The sequence below is a fragment of the Lutjanus erythropterus genome, chromosome 21 (genome assembly GCF_056507025.1).
Source record: "Lutjanus erythropterus isolate fLutEry1 chromosome 21, fLutEry1.hap2, whole genome shotgun sequence".
NCBI lineage: Eukaryota > Metazoa > Chordata > Actinopteri > Lutjaniformes > Lutjanidae > Lutjanus > Lutjanus erythropterus.
Window position 1 is genome coordinate 14262349 of NC_139337.1, and position 23160 is coordinate 14285508.

Sequence of the window (23160 nt, forward strand, 5' to 3'; positions counted from 1 at the left end):
TTCCCTTGCATTTGTCAGTGCAGAAGGGTTTCATCTGTAATGATACGTGAATTACTAACAAGGTTAGAGTGTTTCCTTTACATAACCCATACCATTATCGTTCTTTTATAGTGGTTTATGCTTTGCATTCCTCTGTGTCTTCAGTCTGACATCACCATAAAAAACTAAAAACATGAGACTTTTAGAAAAACTGTGGTTTTACTTGTAAAAGAACCAACTCTAATCATTTAAATAAATTATACTAATGGTAGATGAAAACCCTAATTAAATAATTAAAAACGGTTGTATTTTAACATGGGATATTAACAATTAATAGAAAAATGTAAATGAAATGCTGCTGACAGTTTGTTTGATAGCCTAAGATTATTGCAAGACATTTGTGAAGAAGTAAAACATTTAGTAAAAATAGTTAGCCACACTCCCTGACGATGACGTTCCCTCTTTGAAAGAATCTTTAATATTTAAACTCTGTCGCGGCCCAGGCTGCGACACAGGCGCTGCAAAGTAGCGAGAGACTGGTGCACCTGCAGAGCGAGCTCTCCTGTCTGCAGCAGATCCAGAAAGACAACATGAAGGAGATCGCTGAGAAAGACATCTGCATCACCAAACTGCAAGCTAACGTTCAGCTGCTGCAACAAGAGGGGACCGACACACACACTCAGGTGGGCAGAGACTCAACATGTGCCTGAGTTGCAGTGGTGGAAGAGTTTACAATGTAAAAATACTCCACTGCGAGTAAAAGTTGTGAGTATAACATACTACTTAAGTAAAAGTACAGCTGATGTACTTAAAGTATGAAAAGTAAAAGTACTCATTCTGCAGTAGAATGTTCCTTATGACTGATTTATTATTGTGTATGATATTATAGGATGGTTATTACTGATGCATCAGTGTAAGCAGTAGAGCTGTAACAATAAGTCAAGCATTAAATGAAATGACAGATATTCTGATAGTCGATTAATTGTTTTGAGCAAGTTTTTAAGAAAAAATGTTCAAAGTCTCTGATTTCAGCTTCTTATATGTGAATATTTTCTGGTGTCTTTAGTCCTTTATGACAGAAATATTAATGTTTGGGGTTGTGGACAAAGCAAAACAAAATTTGAGGACATCACCATGGGCACTGAGAAACATTTTTTCACCATTTTCTGACATTTTATGGACCAAAATACTACAACAATAAATTAATTAATTGAGAAAATTATTAATTGATTATGAAAATAATTATTACAATTAGGTTGTGAGGTGATTATTGGAAGGGGAAAAAGGAAAAATCACATTTCTGATACACAGGTCTGTTATCATTTTAATTTTTTTTATTCTTTTGTGAAATATTGGATCAAATTAAGAGTTATGGAGATGAAATCATGTGAGATGTTAAGACTGGAAATAACAACTCTCTAACAAGTAATCAGCATCTAAAACATTACAAAGAGCCCCAACTAGGTACTACTTTAATATATATATATATATTCAAAGACATTTGAAGTAAGGTGGGATCATGGGAATTGTTGTCTTCTTTGTTAAACAACCACCATAGCTGATAGAAATCTGACTTAACTCTAGATGACAGAAATAATCTTCATGGACAGGGTAATATAAAGTTTTATTCAAGTCATGTTTAGTCACATTTGCCAAATTCCTTCCTCACTCTCTGACATATCAGACACATCCTGTGTTTTCCCAAAAGTTATAATGATGAGTGGCTACTGGTAGGAAATGCACCATTGAATAAATTATAGATTTTTCTCAGTTTGAACATTGTTGGTAAGTACACAACTCAACAAAATACATAATATAGATCTAATCCTATAGACATTTGAATGCAGAAGTGTTATATGTTATAGCTTTAATATTTAAAAATGTGTTGTATTTTATGAGAACATGTTTTTTTAATGTAAAATCTTGACCTGAAAAGTGACTAGTCGTCTGTCAAATAAATGTAGTAAAAAGTAAACGCTCCATTTTTTTTTACTCTGAAATGTTGTGGAGCAGAACTATAAAGAAGCATAAAATAGATATACTCAAGTACAAGTGACTGAGTAAATGCACTTTCCTGTGCTGATGCGTTGGGATTCCTGTTTGTACACACATTCTTCCACATTCGCAGTAGACACTGTACATGAAAAAAAATAGCAACATAAATGCACTCACTAGCTGCCAATCAGTCACTTCAAATGTCTTTTTTTAACCTCCTCCTTAGCTGTCTTACAGGATGCTGTCTCGCAATGGGCCTCTTGATGTTTCAGATTAGTTTTTAGATTAAGTGACTGGTACCTCATTTGTTTTACAGAGTGCAGGGATGTGACTGCTGCACATTTCTCCTTTTTTTTTTTTTTTTTTCTTGCTTGACTGTAGCTCTCCGAGCTGAGGGTGAGAGCGAGGGAGCTTCAGGAGGAGCTGAAGAGAATAGAGGAGGAATGGAGGCAAAGAGACAACGAACGGAGACTGAAATATGAAAAGGAGCATCAAGAGGCAGAGGAGAGGCAGAGGCACGAGCGGCAAAAGAGAGAGGAGGAGGAGCGGGCAAAGAAAATAGTGGAGGAGAAGAAGAGGGAGGAGGAGTGGAAGAGGGGGATTGAGGAGGAGAGGAAGGCCCATGCTGAAGCTGTTAAAAAGTGGGCTGAAAAGACAGCTATTTTGAATTCTGAGGTGAGTATGTTAATGCACTAAGTAGATCTATTGTATCTAACCAGACTCCTCAACAATGGGTGATAATGTGTAAACTTGGCTGCAAATAAGAAAATTGATTCTCGTCATTGTGTTACCTCATTTTCATTCTTGTGTATGAAATGATGCCTTTTTTGTGAAAATAGTACCTCCAATTCAAAGATTTGTAGAACCAGGGGAGGCTAAAGACACTCATCATGAACTGAAGTCAAAATATCACACCCAAACAACACACCACCATCCAAAATTAATACATGACTAGAATCATTCAGTGAAAGAGACAGTTCGCCACAAACTCAAACATACATAGTTTCCCTCTTACCTGTAGTGATATTTAGCCGTCTAGATTGTTTTGGTGTGAGTTGCCCATAGAAAGTAGTAGTTCAGTGCAAAGAAAATAGTTCTTACATGAAACTGCTCACAACAGGGTCTGTGGATTATCTGGAGTAATGAGGTCATAATTTCTGGAAAGAGACATTGCTGCTGGCAATGGGTGACCCAAGCGTAATGGCTTTGTGGTGCAAAAATAAAGTAATATACAAGATATAAAATATATTTAATATGTAAAACATAATCCATGGTAGATCAGCGATCGATTATTATGACTGATTATCATTAGCTTTGATGCTGGAAGTCAGTAACAGTTGGTGGGTGCTGAGAGAAGGTCAGTCTATATGAAGACATCATACTGAATGATGCACAATATGGCCATGATAACTTATATTTACAGTTATTAACAACAATTAATCTCAAAAGCAGTCTCTCAAACCTTCTGAAAATAATGACTCACAATCTCAAAATGCTAGTAAGCCATTATTTTTGAGAAAAGGTTTTCATTATTTTGTGATACTAACTCAACATTTTAGATACTACATCATTGTTTTGAGAATGCTTCTCATTATTTTGAAATACTATAGAATTTTTTTTGAGAAAGTTTTGTCGATATTTTAAGATACTGGCAAATTTTTTTTAGTTACAAAGTCATTATTTCAATAATTTCTCATTCTTTTGAGATACAGTGTCATTATTTCAAGAACGTTTTTCAATATTCTGATACTAACAAACTTTTTTTTAGCTATGAAGTCATTATTTCGAGGAAGTCTCTCATTATTTTCTTGTTACTTTGAGATATTACTCAAGAATTTAGACACTAAGTAATTATTTTGAGAAAATTTCTCATATAATAACTTAAAAGGTGTTCTTTTTTTCCCATCACATTGGCAGAAATGGGCTTCCGTAAGATACAGATGTTTTATGGACAAGTATTTAATGCAGACCTCTCTGTTTGTTTGTTACTGTTAACAGAGACTCCAGACTGCAGTCATTCATACACTTCACTGATAAACCACAGAATTGTAGAGTATCATTAGGCTTTGTGATCAAATAAACTTTTTATATCACATCATCACTTCTGTCCGTATTTGCATGCTCTCTCTCTCTCTCTCTCTCTCTCTGTCTGTCTGTCCCTCTCTCTCTCTCTCTCTGCTCTATGGCCGATATCTCCAAAACTCGGAAACTCACACCAAAACTATCTAGATGGATAAATAGCTTTATAGGTAAGAAGCATTTTTGATTTAGGGATGAACTGTTCCTTTAATAATATAAGCTGCATTTGGTCCCTCCTCTTCTGAACTCAAAGTCATATTTTATATGATGACATTTTCCTAATTGAGCTGTTTTCTTATGCTTACTTACAGTAGGACAGAAGACAACATATTTGACACACATGCATGTACCCACACTTACACAGACTTGTAAAAAAACAACAAAACACTTCACCTTAATTCAGACCTCAGACACTCTCTCCTCTCCTCCACCCCCCTCCCCTTCCTTCCATCCTGCCATCTCGCCACAACCGCTCCAAATTAATCTGCAAAATATTGATTTGAGGAGCAAGGGGGTGGGGGGTGGGGGCACACGATTGCGGCCGCATATTAATACGAACGGGCCGCTCTTCGTCTCTCCTCTATACTTTAAGATCCTCATATCTTCATAATTGATTAATGTTCCTTTGTGAAGTGGGGATGAATAATACATTAGTGGGCCTGCTGCACCCTCAGGCTGATGAGAAAATGTTTAATTTCAGTAAATGTAGCGCTCCCGCTCTCTTTCTCTCTCTTTCATTTTCCCTCTCTGGTTATTTGTGAGTGTTGGAGTGTGTTTGTGAGTTTTCACTTGTGAGCTGAAGACCAGAGGAGTGTTGTTGATTTGCTTTTTTCGTGTTTACTGTCGGCTTGAAGCGCATGTTAAGCATCACAAACAAAAGGCAGCGTCTGCATTTGCAAACATGAATGAATAAATTGGCAAAATGAGCTCAGTATTGTTCCATTAACTGATATAACTGCAAGAGCTGTGTCACTTTACAAGCTGTCTGCCCTCACAAAAAAAAAAAAAAAAGAAAAAAGAAATCACCCCTTTGGACCTTTTTTTGCTCACATTGCATCACAGTGCGCTGCGAACATCCACTGTCACATTATCCATCAGCAATCAGTGAAAAACATGCAAATGTGCCATAAACCCACCTGATGGAGACAAGTGTCCTCTTCAACAGCCTGGAAAGGTGCTGGAAGGGTGACATATGTCAGTCGCTGTGACTGGCACAGCCTGGCTCGACTCAGCTCGTCTGGTTAACAATGCTAATTATGCTAAACAGACGCCTAATGATGATGATTAGGGATTTAAGAGCTGCGGCATGGCAAGCTTGGCACGTGTGTGTGTTGTTTGTGGGGCGTGGGGGTGGGTGCGTGTGTGTGTGGGGGGGGGGTTTCTGGCACCTGATGGTGAGCATCTGTGTGTGTGGAATAGATAAATGATGAAGTGAACATGCACACACATACACCCACAGGTCTCTCTTCATGCCTACTTAGATTTGCTTCATTTTCATTTGAACTTGTGCCAGCGATGAAGGGGATCTATACACATGCACAGCTTCATACATCCACCCCGAGCGCTAATTGAATAAATAATACTTATCTGTTAACAAGCATCCTAATTAGTTATGCTAATCAGCCTAGATAACCCAATTAACCTCATAGAGTGAGGCTCCTCTTTGTGTTTATACGTGGGTGTGGATTTATATGCCTGAGAGCATATCAGAGACACTTAAGAAAACACATTTGCCTAATTAGTTTTCAATGACGTAGACAAGCTTTTATGTTTTTTCATGTCCTTATTGTTCTGCTTTTGAATGGGAAGTAATAGGCTTTTCACACGAAGGAAATAAATGGTATTGAATTCATGTAAACAGTAATTTTTTTTACGTGCGTATGTGTGGATATATGCATTTATACCACCCTCTGCCAGCCTGTCTCTCAGTTAGATCCACACGGACATGTATATTTTTACAACTATTACGGTAGTTTAAACAGAGTGTGTATTTGTTCAGAGAATGTCTGCCTGTTCCATTAGTTTATGTCCTTGGAAATACAATTTGGCCTCAAGTTCTCTCCGTTTATTTAAAACCTTCAGTCAGCGTTCCCATCCTAATAGTGAGCCGTGTTTCCTCTCGTTTAGCTTCACCACTCATTATCCGGGCCATGTGGAAGAGACAGTGTTTAGAGAGGAGTGAGAGAGGGGACAGCGAGAGGGAGAAAATGAGTAAAAGCGAGAGCAAAGCAGGAAGAAAAAGACAGAGGGAATGAATGAGTGACTGAAAGAGGGAGAATGTAGATTTTCTTTGAACCTGACCATGGCTTCTTGTGCTTCTAATGAATGGTGAGGAGAGAGACGAGAGGGAGACACCCAGACAAGACGGTCTTTGTTGTGCCTAGCAAGAGAGGGAGAGAGAACACAACAGATTTATGTCTTACAGGAAGTCTCCCAGATTTGTGGTGTTGCAACCCCCCCCCGCAACCCCGACCCTCCCCCTCCCCGAGTCATCTGTGTGCTGTGGCTTTTAATTAATAGGCAGTTTAAGTTTCTGTGCATGTTTGCGTGTATCGAGTACGTGTCTGCATCTGTGCTTGTGCGCTTGTGTTTGCAACATTTAGGCATGCAGTTTATCATGTGGAGTTTGTAAATGAGAATTAATTTTGACAGTCGTACTCATCTGTTCCTCGGGTTTGGTCTGTACGGCTGACAGTGGAAGAGCTTCTATTAAAACATGGCGTCAGAATTTATTTGACGTGATTATAGGAGTTAAATTGTGCATTGGAGCCCAGACAAGTGTCTTTAAAGAGTAGCAACTGAGATGTTTTTCTCATCTCAAGGCATACAACCACCTGCCAGCTACATGCTGCCTGTTTATCTGTCTGTTGGTCTATCTGTCTACCAGGGATACCATGATAAGAAGTCTATGATACAGTTTTTTATTACAATATTAAAAAGAAACGTCATTTATTAAAGGCATTTTCCTAAAAAACTTATAGAAATCTAAATCAGATGTATATGTAAGTTGTAGCATGGCTAATGTTAGGTGCGTTAGCCGCAAAAACTTCCACAGGACATTGATGCAGAAAAAGGTTAAAATTGTATTTATTCCACAGTTTTGCTGTGTTTTCTTACAGGAGTATTCAAAGTCAAGTTCTCCTAATCAGCAAACTTAACTATGGTCAGAAAACCATGTGTGTCTGTAGTTGTTTGAGCCTCAGCTGAGCAATTTCACCTCCGTGTGCACAAGAGACCTATATTTGAGCTTTCTAACAGACAGCTCAAATATTGTTGTCTTTCAGAAAATATCATGCTTACATCAACATGAATTAAATCAAGTGATTATTAGCTCACTTTCCGTGAAATTGTTTAATTTACGTGAACTGTCAAACAAGTGTGAACATGACTTGGCTCCCACAGTGGTATTGAACCTTTTTTTTGTATTGTTATATTTTCAAGTTTCAATATATTGTTACATGTCTGTCTGTTTTTAAAATTTATTTTGTTTGCCCTTGGTTTTCTTTTGAGAGTAGTTTAACTGCTTTCCTCATAAGTGACTTAAAGTGTTTTTTTTTTGTTTTTTTTTTAAAGAACACGGTATTAAATGCTGTGCCGCACATTAGCATTAGGTCATGGCACCTTTGCTAATGTGCTAATGGAATTCACTGTGGTGAGCTAAACTGCGGCGCTTGACGTCCAAAGCCTGCACTCCTGTAATGGGAAGACCAAACAGTGGATGCCACTCTGTGCAGCGCAGGTCTTGAATGGGGGTGAGATGCTAATATTAGCTCATGCTCACATCAGCTGAGTCATCTCCTCTGTGTCCTTGGCTTATTAACTGATTTAAGACTGATTAGATCAGTCTTGCGCGAACATGCACTGGCACGCACACACACCAAATTTGAATATCAAAATGGAATTGCTTGACCAATGAAAACTAGATTAATTCAAAATGTTTGCATCAAGGTGTGGGTAAAATAGATGACTCTGCATATTTTTAATGCACCTTGCAGCATTTAAAGCCATTTATGACATTATCTAAAGCTCATGTTATGCAAACACATCTTGCAAGTCAAAGCCACTTATGTTGAGAATCCGTGATGCTCCTTTTCTCTCCTTTGCCTTGATTTGACTTCATGAGATCATCAGCATAGGTATTGATTTTGCACTCCATTTGATGAAGTTTTAGTGAGCTAAAATGTGTATACCTCTTCCATTATAACATGCCACAGTAACAAAATAATGATGTTGAGCTCTGTTACTGCACAACTGTAATGTGCATGTATGTGTTTTTCATCAAAAGCTGCAGATAGACATAACCTCTCATATGTTTATATGACTTAGGCTTAGGTAAGAAATAAAGGCGCTAACTAGAACCATAAAGGGTCCTTCCGCTTGTCCCTATAGAAGAACCCTTTCTGCTTCCTGGTAGAGCCTTTAGAGAGAGTTCTACCCAGAACCCAACCAAAGGGTTATACCAAGAACCAGCTGAAAGGTTTCATCCAGAACCGCAAATGAGAGGCTCTACACAGAACCGTTCTACGATGTTATGATTCCACTCACAGCCCTCTCTGAATATATCTCCAGATATATTCTGTCCACCCTCTAAGGGTGCTAACGAGAACCCACACAGTGGATCAATACTGGAAGCCCTGTTACATTACAAGTGTTTCATCTAGAACCCACTAAAAGGGTCTACGAGAACCCTTTAATATTCCAAGAGTTGTATCTTGAGCAAGCTAAGGGGTTCTACCAATAACACTTTTATGTTCCGGGGGTTTTATCTTGAACCCACTCAGGGTGTTCAGCTGACAACCCTTTTATATTCCAAGAGTTTCAATCAGACTGAGAACTGTTCCATGTTATGGTGCAAAGAACCCTTGACAAATGAGTTCTTCAAGGATCTCAACAAACCTTGAAGAATTGTTTCCCCCAAAAAGGGTGTCTGGATGCAAATGAGTTCTTAATGGAACCCTTAATCTTACAAAGAACCCTTTACAACCTCTTTCTTCATCAAAGTCTTCTTCAATAGCAAATGGTTCTACCCTTTTGGAACCCTTATTTTTAAGAGTGTAAGAAGAGATTAAAAGAATGAACATTTCTTACTAGGACACAGCGTTCACCCATTTACCACCGTGCTGTTATTTCAACACCCTACCTGTTAAAGTGTCTTCATCTAGCCTTGTCAAGGTTGTGTAAACAGATTGGCCATTGCTCTGCTCCCAACAAATGCCACAAATAGCTTTTCTTCTCTCTAGTCTCCAGGAACTGTCAAGAGATTGCACTGTTGCTACCAGGTCAAATCTCCTGACAGCCTAGCAGCATGGTGGGTGATGTAAGTTTGGCCTAGAAACCTCCCACATCCCTATTCTTCCTTTGAAAAATCATTTCTATTGTGTCATTGTTGTAGCTGATGTGAAAACCCATTGCACTCTTTCTATGCGAACATGTTGCTCAGTTCTACTGTGAGCTATTTGATCAGCTCAGAACACGATGTTACACTTTCAGATAGTTGCTCTGGTAAACAAGAGAAAGTTGTTTTGCTGTCTGTTAGAGTTTGAAAGTCGAGTGTCAATTTCACTTAGTACTTTTCATGTTAGATGCAAGGTGTTGAGGAGTGCTCAGCCGATGTGAAATGTGTACGTTTGTGTGTGTGTGTTCGCACACAGGATGGAGTGTTTCTACCTCTCTTTATGTGTGTGTCTGTGACAGTTTCCTCTCAAGATGTTAATTCCTCTCCTCCCTGTTGTTGTCATGCTTACACCAGCAGTGTCTGCGCCAGGGAGACGAAGACATATTGGTGTTAATGAAAAGCCCTCCTAAACTCTCCTCCCCGCATGAATGTTTAAACATGCTTGTCATAACATTCATTCGCTCACACATGACAGCTAGCATCTGCAGCTGCCTTGCTCGCCCTCAATATTTTATCATACCATCTCCCCTAACCCCACTCCAGCACAATGGCTGTGTGTTAGCAAACTGAATTATAATGACTCAAAACAGGCCGTGTTCAGTCTCTCTGGCAGCAAAGGCCATACATAATGGATTCAGCAACACCACAGGTCTCATAATGGTACAATTAGTCAATCTTAAATATGAAAGAAAGATGAAAAGTCCAAATGAAGGAGATGTGCTTATACATAGAGGGAGAGAAAATCAGAAAAAGAGACAGAAGGAACGGTAGAAAGATGAAGAAAAGAGCAAAAGCAAGCAAAAAAGCGGTTGCACTTTATTTTACAGTACACTAATAAGAGGTAACAAGCTTTACTTTATAGAACATCAGACAAAAATGAGAAATAATATGTTCTTCATTAGAACAAACAACTATATCCTAAGTAGATACCATACATCTAGTGGTACATGAATAAGATGTTACAAGCCATACGCTTTATCAAATTAGACAGAACCTAGAAATAATATGTCTTTTATTAGACATATTAGATAATATGTTCTGTATTAGACCCTACAACAGACCTGTACTATAAACTAAAGTGTATTGTTTCCCACAGTTGCAACTTTATTCCACTTTGATGAAAGGGTAATTCTGTACACATTATAAGAAAACTGTACTGTAAACTAAAGTGAAATGAGACACAATGTATTTGGCAGGTCCCATGCAATTGTTAGAGTAGCCGAGACCAGTGCTTACTTTTGTAATCAAATCACATTATCTGCCTTCAGTTTTACAATAAGTATGTGCAGGCACACGTTGACAAAATATTCTTCTACCTCTGTAATTTTGATCTTTGAATGGATAAGAAGCAGAGATTGATTTCGCTTTAGTTTACAGTACATTTCTGTTGTAAAATGTCCACAATTACCCTCTAATAAAGTATAAGAAATGGTCTAATAATGTCTGATAAAGGACATGGTATTTTTAGTTTTCGTCTCATTTGATACAAATCGTGGCTTGTTACATCTAATTAGTATACTGTAAATAAAAGTGCAGCCTAGAAAGCAAGGGGGGACTTAAATAAAGAAAGAAGAAAGAAAGAAAATATGAAGAAATGTGAAGAAAAAGGGGAAAGAACAAAGAAGCGAAGAATGAAAGATAAAAATCCTCATGTCCATATACAGTACGCTATTCAGAAGTCCCATAACACTGCGGGTCAGCAGTTGTGACCTTGGTGGTTTTGACAGAAGTGGTTCACCATGGTAACGGTTGGTCTGCAACCCTCAGAACACCCCCGCACCCCTCATCACTCCCCAACCTTCCTCACTCTGCCTCTCTGCCAATTTGATTGGACGTACAATTGAAATGTCATGCCTCAGCAACACACACGCACACGCACCAGATCAACCAGACTGAAACAGTGAAATGAAAGACCGGCGCGCGTTGTACGAGTCAAAAATGAGAGAAACCAAAGAGAAAAGTAACACACTAAGAGGGGAGAAAGGTTTTACTTGAGCTTTATATCGCGGTGGTGTTCCAGATAGCAGGAAATAGCGGGGTTAACATTGTGTGGTGGGCGAGGAGACCTAGGCACAGAGCATCAAAGCAGAGAGGCTTGTCATAGCCGCTGAATACAGAATCAAATGAATATTAATGCGGAACCAATTACCTCAGGGAAATGTTGTCTGTAGGTTAGCTTTGCTAACGCATGTGTCTCACCTTTAGCAAAGTGGAAGCAGCGGGGGGGAAAGCCTGGAGGGTGGACAGCGCTGATGTATTCGTTTTCCTCCTAACAAGCTTGTCTACCCCTGCTAAAATAGAATTGTCCACCACACAGATCCTCCCCTCCCCTCTCCTTATTTCACCTAGATGCAAACTGCATTTTTTTTTGTTAAGAATTATGGAGAGAATATATGATACAATTCTTCGACAACGCCTATGGCTAAGAGGGAGTTAATATTGGAGCCATTCTTTGTTTGTTTACTAGATTTGATAAGCAGAAAAAATATCATTTATAAATGCTTTGCTACAATATTGGCTAAAGTTTCTTACATATATATATATATGAACACACACATACACATGTATAGATATATACATATAGATATAGATAGAATGACTGAGAGGGTAGAGACAAATACTAGAACTGCTAGAACAGTCTGGTCACTTACATGATGATAGTCTCATATCACAGTATTCATATAGTAATCATATATTGTCAAGTCCCCCATGTTTCCCTGCATGCAGCAGTTTTGAGGCTCTGTACTGGAGACATGTCTTCTATCTTGTTGTGTGAGCAGCTTAGCACAGTACACCACTGATCTGTGCAGGTCTCTAGCTGCTGCTGATCTGCATAAGTGACTGTGGCCACACTTAAAGCCGCTGGCTCCTTAAAGCCCCTTCTAAATCAGTGTTAAAGCCTTGATAATAGACTTCACTGACCAATTGATTGGCCTTCATATGTTTACAGCTCACTTTAATTGCCTCAAAAATACCATTTATCAGCCATGTGTGTCCATGTATGCATGCATGTGTGTGTGCAAGCGTGCCTGTCCATCGACAAAAAGGCCTATTGATTTATCAGCATCGGGATTTGTCCCGTTCACCGTACATAAAACCCCTGCGTATGTGCTGTTCAAAATGGGAAATGGCCCCATCGATTCCCTTAAGTTGGAGCCCAAATGCTAAAGATTTTTGGATAAGCTTTCTCATTATTTAAGCTGAAATCAATAGGGGAGAGCATGGGTCTAATGAATGAACGGGCCACAGATCAGATGGGGTGTGCTCATCCCTGGCCTGTCCTGGTCGATCTGTGTGGGTGCGTGAGTGTGTGTGCATGTGTGTGTGAGAGAGAAAAAGAGACAGAAAGAACCTGACTGTATTTGTACATCACAAACCTTTTACTCTGGCACACTGTTGGTCAATCTGTGTCTTTATTTCTTCCTGCTCATTTGACCATTGCTGGTCCTGAAATGTGACAAAAACATATAGTACATCAAATGTAATCACCCACATCTAATTAAGCTTCAAAGCAGGCTATATAGAGATTATTGCTTTGTCATTATTAGAAGTATTATTATTGAGCCATTTCTTGTCACGTTCTCTGTTTCTCTGTAGTTGAACGCCAGCAGGAAGCAGGTGGAACGACAGAACAGGGAGCTGTCAGAGTCTCACCAGAAGGAGGAGAAGTTTCTCTATGAGGTATGGAAAACACGCAAAAAAAAACTCAATGAATTCACATGTAGGGCCTGACCTATACTGCCTGCATACATGCTTTTCAAAGACGATGCTGGTATTAGGGAGTAAAAAAACTGTGATGTTGTTATATCTTAACCATTATTTTCACTAATGATTAGTTTCTTGTTTAATAATTTACTTGCTTGGTATATAAAGTGTCAGAAAATAGTGAAAATGTCCATCATTGTTTCCCAAAGCCCATAGTGACATCCTCAAATGTATATTTTACGACAACCAGAAAATATTCAGGCTGAAATCAGAGAATATTGGCTCTTTTTCTTAAACGATTACTCAGTTTGATTATCTGAACTGCTGATTAAAGCTATTACAAGGAACTTTCTTATTGTGTTGATTTGGGGGGATCTTTGTTTCCTCAGTAATAACTACAAAATATAACGTCAAAAATAAAATTATTTTAAGAAAAATCTTGTTATGCTTCTTTTTAACCAGCTAACATACTACTCACTCTAACTTTGCCTGGTAAAATGTAAACACAGGCTCATCTAATCTCATTTCAATGAGAATCTGACCCGATGGCAGGCATTAAGAATAACTATATAGAAATAACCAATCTTCTCGCTGATGGCCTTTTTAACTTATATAGGTCATATAGAGGCATCAGTAATAAACTGAGACTGCTTCATAACCAGTTAAAAAGTTGTTGTAGTAGCTTTAATTTAATAGTTGTCCACGGATCTGACAATGTATAAATATAGACCAAATACAGACTGATATAGACCAATATAGTACTGTATATGTGATAGGACAATATGTCTGACTCTATTCATGTGTCACTGTTGTGCTTACATTAATTTAGCTGGGGCTCCCCTCTCACTCGTACCTTGAAAATTGACTCCACAGCCTGAAAAAAAAAATTATAAATGCCATGAAAATTCATCGTCTGGTCTCATCTGGCCTCATAAGTCCCAGTTTCCCCATGGGGCTCAGTGTAGTTTGATCTTATCGTCTTGCTTAGACCACATCCAAGGGGGAAATAAATGACAAAACCGAGCATATACAAGACCAGTACCCACTGCAAGAAATCATGAGATGGGAGTGACCCAGGAGAGAAGATTTCCAAAATAAAATTACTCCTGATACTCAGCACCTACAAATAAAATCTAGATTAAACATAAATCTGCATGAGAATACAATATACAGAGACTTTGTGTCAGCTGGTGAAGCCAAAAAGTCAGCCAGAGACAAATACACACACAATCACACACTCGCTCACAGACCCAACTACCCCTCCCAACCGCAACCCCTTTGGCTGACTTTCTGGTTTTTCCACTTTCCATTCTTTCCACACTTCTGAAGTATGAAAATGATACAGAGTGGTGTATCTCGAGGAAATTGTCTTTGGCCGAGCGTGCAGACACTGCCTTTCAGAGAACATTTACCAGACAACTGTTAAGAGTTTCACTTTGTGGTTTGGCCAACTAGTGGAATTAACTACATTAATTAGCTACAGCTGATATTGCAGACAGTTGTCGTTTCAGCTGGGGAAACAGACACTCGACAGCTAAAAACGAGAAGCCTGCGGACATTAAAGTTGATAATAAAATTATAATATCATAACCATTAAATACCACTTACACGTGAAATGGGCAACTTAACAACTATTTACTGGATTTCTGCCATGTGGCTAATTTGTGCATATCTACAGTATCAACAAAGACGGAGACTCTGGAGTGCAAATATCACTAACCAGTCCAATTTCCAAATAGAAAACTCCCTGTCCCTTCCCTTCACTCCCCTCTAAGGTGTCCCGCCTTTTCAACTCATAAATATGGAAGGCGAAAAAATGATGAGATTCACGGACAAGAAAGGAATCAAAATCTATTGTTGCGTGTCCTTTTCCCCGTGTAAAGTTTGGATTAAATGTCACACATTAGCATGTGAACTTTTAAATGAGCTTGTTTGCTCTCCGCGGTGTGGGGCATGTAAATACCCATCTTGAGTATGGAATGGGGATTGCTTAGTGGGGGTTGGGGGTTCGCAAGAATTGGGGACATATTTGAGTGTTGCGCCGGTAATTAGGCCGCAGCGAGGGACTGGAGTACCAAACAGCTCTATTGACTGGTTGCGTCTGGTCGGTGTTCCACACCTGAAGTGGCAGATAGTGGCAGATGGGAAAGCTCCCTGATGGCTGTGGCTTCTGGTGATTTGAGGGAAAGGGATGATTGACAGGCATTCCCAAAATGAGATGATTGACATGCATGTCAAAATGAGTCTACTCGTGGGCACATTCAGGTGCGAGTGGAAAGAAATGTGTGTGCAAATATGCATGGATATATGCACACTGTAACCTTGGTGGAATGTAGCTCTTAGATATTGACCATCAACAATTTTATATATGAGCAACCTGAAATATTACACTTTAAAAAAAGGAAAAAAAGATTTTATCTTTTAACTTATAAAACCTAATGCCTTAAATTTTTAAGTTAACTGAATCTGAGACAAGTTGAGGTATATTTGTAATGATTTAAAGCATAAAAGTATTAGTGAAATCTAATTGGTATTTATTCAGTTGTATTAGATGTAGATATAAAGTCGAACAACTCTTCAGTCACACTGGCGAGCATTACAAACAAAGTTGATTTCCTTTTACATTTTCTGCGTTTGAAGTCAGTTCTTTATTTCACACAAAGAAGAGCTGCAGCTGCTCCTGTTGGAGTGACTTTGTTCCAGCATTGACACAAAGACAATATGTGAAGCTGCTCCCACTGAAGTGTGAAGTGTCATTAAAGAGTAAAGGGGTAGGGAATGAATTCAATACTAACCTTCATCATGGTTATATATTTTTATTGTGAAAACAAACAACCATGACTTATTTTGAAATGTATTAGTGACTCAGCAAATTTTAATCAGATCTCAGGAGAGTTTTAACAATGCATGCTGGGAAGTCTGCTGGTAAACTGATCATGCTTCTTTAGAATCTTAATTTAATGAGTTGATTGAATTCCACACAGTGCATTCATTCAATTCATCATTTCAAGTCAAAAACTTTTAAGTTAGAAGAATTCATGTTCTCATGAACTCAAGTTCTGTAAATACTAGAAATTACTAGTCTTTCTCATATTAAAATGATAACAAAGAACGTAGTTTAATGATCATGGGAGTTATTATCGTCACTGTTAAACAACTACCATAGCTGTTGAAAATGATGTGACTCAAGCAAAGATTGTGTCCATGTAACAGGTAATATTAAAGTTTTACTCATATTACGTTTAGTTGCGCTGACTTTCTACCCCTCACTCGGATCTATCTCATGTTTTCCCGGAAGTTAGCAATGACTAGCATGAAACACACTATTACCTCTACGTCTGAACATTGTTGGAAACCTTTGGGATAATGTAAGCACACGATAACATATGTCTAGTGTTTTTAGACATTTTATTGTAGAAATGTTACATGTTAAAACTTTAACTTGATTTTAAAAAAATTGTATATTTATGTTAAGCTAATGAGAAAAGATTAGTTGATTCCACAAAATTTCTGTACAATTTGTACAGTTTATATCTTTAAAATATTTGTACTAATATTTAAAATATACATATGTCCACATATCAGTTTTGTTTAAAATAAATCACACAGAACCTTATGTTTCTGAGCTCACAATGTGCCATGATGATGTGTGCGTGAGTGTGCATGCACAGCTGTGTAAGATATTTGATAGTAACCAAACACCATCCTATATTTGCACGTTTTTTTTTTTTTTTCATTGACTATGATTCTCTTTGTTTTAGAATGTGAGGCTGCTTATTTATTGACATAATTTCCTCTCAGTGAAGGGCTTGTGTCTGTAAAACACATTAAAATCATAATGCAATCTTTGCTAACCCAGGAGCAACGTTATTGTTCTATTATACTCACCGAACAACAGCATCCCAGCCTGTTTATCAATCCAATATCTCATAATGTGCTCTCTGCCTGGTCATTTTGAATATAAAAAGATCTCACACTGTTATTGTACCATATTTCCTATATTTAGTATTAATCTCTTGTTCTGACATGAATCTGACACATCCAATATGATATTTGATTAGTTGTTGGGGTTTTTTTGTTTGTGTTTTTTTCTTAGTCTCCAGGTGATATTGGATACATGTGCAGAGCTGGTATTATGTTGGCTGTTTCATCTGGGTATAAAAATGATTTAGTGTGTACTCAGCACGCAGTGTCATTGACTAGCTTTAATTTCACTGCAAGGGTGGGCTTTATTACTCTGCTACTCTCCGAATGTGTGTGTGTGTGAGTGTGTGTGTGTGTGAGAGAGAGAGGGGGAGAGAATGAATGTCTCTGTGCATATATATTTGTGTGTTTTCATGCTCTTCGGTGTAGCAGCATGCCACACCTGAGCACACACACATGCACTTGTGCATATCAGTGTATATCTCTCCATGCCTGCTGCTGTATATCCAGCATCTTCAGCATGTAATTACCATTCAATGGAAGAATCAACCAAACCAACATGTGGAACAGCTCTCACATCACACTCGGGCCGAACCGGTGGTCCCAGTGCAAGAAACAGAGGGGCTCCACTTTGCCGTGACAAACCTTACTTCTGATCAAATGCTACAGAGCCATAATCATGTTTAAGCCACTGAATTCTTTAACCTTTCCGTGACCCCGCTGAATGCCAGCGGCCCAATCATAGAACCTAATTGAATCTGCTCGGCGGCGCCCCCCCGACTGATGAAAAAATAAAATTGGAGGTGAAAAATGAATACAGCAGCAGAGAGAGGGAAAGAAGGAGGGAGGTGATGCTGGTGATGGAGGGAGGTGAGGTTTTGGGGGGGGGGGGGGTCGCACTGCAGTTTTATAAATACACAGATGTGCTCACAAACACACACACACAGTCACACCTTTTTCAATCCCGCAGGAGAGTGGGGAGTGGGAAATGACAGAGAGAGACAGAGAGAGAGGCTGGGCCCAGGTTTCTCATTACCCCCTCGGCCCATTCGGAGGATATTCCTATAAGATAATCTGATTTATTTGCAATTTTCCTTTAAGCGGCTTAGTGTTTACCTCCAAGATTAATATTTTTCTCTGTTATTAATATCAGACTGTAATTAGGAGTGATGTGTCTCGCTCTGCGCAGTTCCGTGGCCGCCAGGCAGCTCGCTGGATGAAACTCTTGTTGCGACTCTGTGATCCTGTTTCACAAGACACCAAAAAAAAAAAAGAAAAGAGGAGGAAGTTTTAAAAGGAGGAAAGAGGCTGCAGGGTGGGGATGTAGAATTACAATTGCTGCATACCTGTCTTTGTGTCTACGTGTGTGTGTGTGCGGGACCATACGAATATGTGAGTGTGTATTTCTTTGGTTTATGTGCGCGTGCGTGTGTGTGACAGTGTGATGGTCCCCTCTGATTGATAAGGTGTCTGTGGCGGCTGCAGATTGCTCTTGCTGATTGCTTCTGAGAGCTCCAGCTGATTTATAATCAGAGCAGGATGAAGGATTGAGCTGTGGATTGCTTATCTGTTTAGCCCCCTCACAACATAAACTGACAAATTATCATGTTGAACACACACACACATACACACACACGCACACAGACACACATGAGCACACGTGAAAGAAAAAAAAATGTAATAATGTGGACTTTCTTATTAAACACACACAGACACACTATCATATAAATGTAATTTTGCAGACACATACAAACACACACACTCTGGCCACACAGAACATAAACAGGTTTATTTATCAGCACAGTCACATTTTCATGATTGCCCAAAAGAGTGCAATCAGTCTCATTTGTTTTCATGTCAGCATCAGATGTATGTAAGCCAAGTTAAGTTGCAATTAACTTGTTTTATGCACTTAGAGTTTTGATTTGCTCCATGCTGGAGAATTATTTGGTAGATTCTGCACCGATGATCAAAGATGTGTATTTTTTGAAGCACACCTCCTTGCTACTTATTTTACCTGATTTTAACTGCTTTTCTGTGTCCACATTATCACATCCCTATACTAGGGATGTCAAAAGTATTAATACTTCAGTACTTCTTTAATACCACGTGTTTAAAACCATACAGTATCCATTAGAGGTGTCATCATTTCAATATGAAAATCAAAATTCCATCAAAATGAGCTTTGAAATTCAGTAATTGAAATCAAAGGCAGAATCTCTCCAATCCCACTTACTTGTGGCATCTGGTGCATGTCAGAAGAATAAAACAATACCACCTCTTTTAAAGAAAAATTTGAAAATGTAAATGAAAGTTATCAGGGCGTAAAACCTGTTGATCTTTACAAGTCAAGACTCAGTAGTCTTTACAATGACATATCCCTCAGTGCTTGATCAAATTCTGACGTTAAAATCGAAAGTCAAATCAAATTGCCTCTGCATTGTAAAAACAAACTTTATCTAAAAAAGTCAGTGCCCAACCTGCCTTAAAATTTTAAGTTGAATTTGAAAACAAGTAATGTAGGTAAAGTAGGTCATTTTGCAACAATTCAAAACTAAAACTAATCAACTGAACTTGAGATTGATTCAGTTGTACTTGAGAAAACATGTTCAATAAACTTAACTCATTAAGTTGAACCAACATCTCTTAAGTCTCACTGATGAGCATTACAATCAAATTTGATGTTCTTTTCCTTTTTCCCATGTTAAAGAGTCAGTTCTTTGTTTCACACTCAGGATAGTGGTCTAGGTCTCACACAACGTATGCTGATATGCAAATCATGTTTCTTTAGAAACTTAATTTAATGATCAATTGATTGAAGTCTACAGCACATTCATTCAATTTTACTTTTTAAATAAAAAGATATTAATTTAAAAGTGAATCATGTTTGTAAGTTCTGAAGTGTAAAATTAAGTTTAATTAACTTGAATAAATAAAACTTGTGTATTTACATTAAGTTAATGACAAAAGATTAGATGATGCCTCTATGTTCCTGTGTGATTTCTTACAGTGTAGATCCATTAATTATAATATACATGTAATAATAGTATCAAAAGTAGCAAAGCTATAAAAAAAGGTCAAAGTGCTCATTCAAGATTCATTCAGTTCAGTTCAGTCTTTACTGTCCTGCCTGAAATTTGGCTTGCAGCAAAACCAGACAGTGTTCAGTGACTTTTTCTGTACCAGCACCGTGTGCAGATTGTTAATAAAAAAGAAAGAAAGACATTATCCCATTTTGTGTGCCTCTGACTTTTTTTTTTTCTTTTTGGCGTGGTATCAAAAGAAGTATCGAAGTTTAAAATTCTGGTATTGTGACAACTCTGCCCGGTATTTTCTTTGTGGGAGGAGTGGCTAAAACACCTCAGAAGAAAATAACAAATATACACACTTTTGTTGTTGCAGATGGAGAGATTATGATTGTGTTCCAACCATTATATTTCTATAGTATAAGTTAAGTAGGTGTTTGTTGTTTTCGATAAAGAGACTGGCATATTATGTGAGACTAATTCCACTTGGCAACCCAGAGTACAAGCCAGCAGGTTTAAATGCTGACAGGTTTAGTATGCCCTATGGCACTGTGACAGTTCTCTAAGTGTGTGTGTGCGCGCGTGTGTCTGTGTGTGTTTCTCTATCTCTGTGTCTTCCTGTCTTTCTCTCTTTTTCCATTCTTACCTGTCTGTCTGATTATCTGTTACTTTCTCTCTTTTCACCGCAGTTGTTTGTAAATGCACAGTGACAGAATCACGAAAGAAGCACAAAAACACAAAGTACAAAAGCACTTGTTATACACACACACAGACACACACACACACATACACACACACTGACGAATGGCAGCAATTAGATGGGGAAACCAAGCATGTGAGGACAGAGGAGCGCTGAGGGGCTGCAAACCCCTGTATGGAACGTGTGTGTGCGCGTGCTGTATGTGTTTGTGTGTATTTGTGAGGTTTTTATCCTTCTAATGCACCATCCATCTGTCTAAATATCAACACTGTCTCATATGTCACCGGACAGTGGCTGTGGCGGGGTGCAGTGCATGGTGGGGCGTTAACATTTGCAATCAAGGAGCAAATAAGAAAAGGACTCGACTACAACATTATCACTCATCTAAAAATTAATTGCTCATGGGACTGAAGCTGGAGCAGAAATGGTTTTGTATTTGGCAGCAGCCACACTCCTGTACAAAAACATTAGGAAAAGGCTACAAACATACAGAAGAGAACAGAAATGCTTGTGATTTCTGTTTTCTCTTGCTCTGGTTCCATGTCAGCCTGCTGAGTTGTTTAACCCATTGACACCGAGACCTTGAGTTTTCTCAGCCCCTCTACTCGCCTCCCATTGGAGGAATAACCTTCTAACTCCAGTCAGAGCAGCAGTCACTTCTCATCTTCCCTTTTAATGTGAGGATTCATCTTTTCAAAAAAATCCTCACTGCAGTCTCTCCTTTCTAAATCAAAGACATCTCTATGTACTCCAATTGCTATGTGCAGTTATAATAAGCAAACCTTTATCACAGACATAGGTGCCAGATGGCACACCACTGGTTTAGAGAAGCAAAGAGTACTAGCACAGAAGCTAAGCATTGTACAGCTGTGGATGGACTAAGTAATAAAAGGTATTTTAGTCACTTGGGTCAACCTAAAAAAATGTTTAAGTGTACACTATATTTAGAATATTTTCACTGCTTAACTTTGCCATCAGACAACCGTTTCTGACAGGAAATAAGCCAAGTATCACTTTCTCCAAACCAACCAAACAATGGAACAGTGATTTAACTGCTGCTACCTCGATCAGTTAGTTTGGTTATGTTACTGTGGTTTTGTAAAAGTAGTTCTGATTCACCAAAGTCACAAATAGCACAAACAAACTAACAGACCAAGGCAGCTGCTTTCCAGCAACTCCTGTGTTCTGCAAGGTAAAAATTACTGATTTTTGCTTATGGACTTTGGTTAGTTTGGAGAGAGCAATATTTGGCTTAGATAACGGTGGATCTCCTTCATATAACCCAACTTCAAATAATTAGCATCATCCCTTTAATAGTTTTCTCTTCTTTCTCTTGTTTCATATGCTTTCCTGCCCTGCATGTGTTAGATGGGACGGCAGCGCAGAATTGCATATTTGAAAGTCACTATTCATAATATACAGTAGACAAGTAATAAAACAAAGACAAGTCAAGCCAGATTTATTTATATAAAAAGATTAAGAAAAATTGTAAAAACTGTCTTCATAACAAACATTTTAAAACAAACTCATATTGACAACACCAGTGACTCGTTTCCCAGGCTTTACAGATGTGAAGAGGGCTGGAATCCAGCTTTCCTAAAACATATCATGTGTCTGTCAGTTTCTTTTTTTTATTCCAAATATTTGTGGAGGGTATGGTGTGTGTGTGTGTGTGAGAGCACATTTGTGTGGGTTTGTGTTATTAACGGTTTTACCTTCATGCCAGCTTCTTGCTCTTCTGATCTGATTTATTCTCTCCTCTGTGGGATTGTGCAGATTTTTACAAGCAGGTGTATGTGTGCGTGTGTGCAGATTTGTATTTATGGCCGGTGGAGATGTGTGTTAGACACGGCTACTGATGAATTACCTCACTTCTGATTGCTTACATCACAAATCATCCCCATATTATAACCCTTCTCATGCAAATAAGTGGCAACGTGTGTGTGAATATGTGAGTGCGTGTGTGAGTGCGAGAGAGAGGGCATGAATACGTGTCTAAAAAATAATGCAAGCTGTTATTTACATATAAACTAAATGCACACTGTGAGTTCATATATGTAGCCCATGTATAGTATCTATGTGTGTGTATTATGAATGAGTGAGTAAGTGTGTATGTGTGTGTGCGTGTGGTAACCCTGTATCGCTGGCGAGCTCATTTCTCTCAGAAATCAAAGTTAAATGGGTCATCTATCATGAGAATATGTGACTGGGACACTTGTCTCTGCCACGTGTGTGTGTGTGTATGTGTGCAAATCTGCACACAAATGCAAGGTGTGTGGTGCAAGGGCAGCGTGTGTGTGGTTCTGCAGCTGTGTGCACCCTCTTGTGTGTGCGCATGTGTGTACGTGGCAGCCACT

The 23160-nt window shown here is 38.6% G+C and overlaps 1 protein-coding gene across 1 annotated transcript in view; it reads left to right on the forward strand.

Annotated features, from left to right (window-relative positions):
• Positions 1 to 23160, forward strand: part of LOC146307411 (uncharacterized) — a 130185-nt gene that overhangs the window by 32054 nt on the left and 74971 nt on the right. Inside the window, exons 6-8 of the mRNA XM_084710395.1 lie at positions 483 to 662; positions 2356 to 2649; positions 13046 to 13129. Of these exons, the coding sequence (XP_084566521.1) occupies positions 483 to 662; positions 2356 to 2649; positions 13046 to 13129 (558 nt within the window). The remainder of the gene's footprint in view (positions 1 to 482; positions 663 to 2355; positions 2650 to 13045; positions 13130 to 23160) is intronic.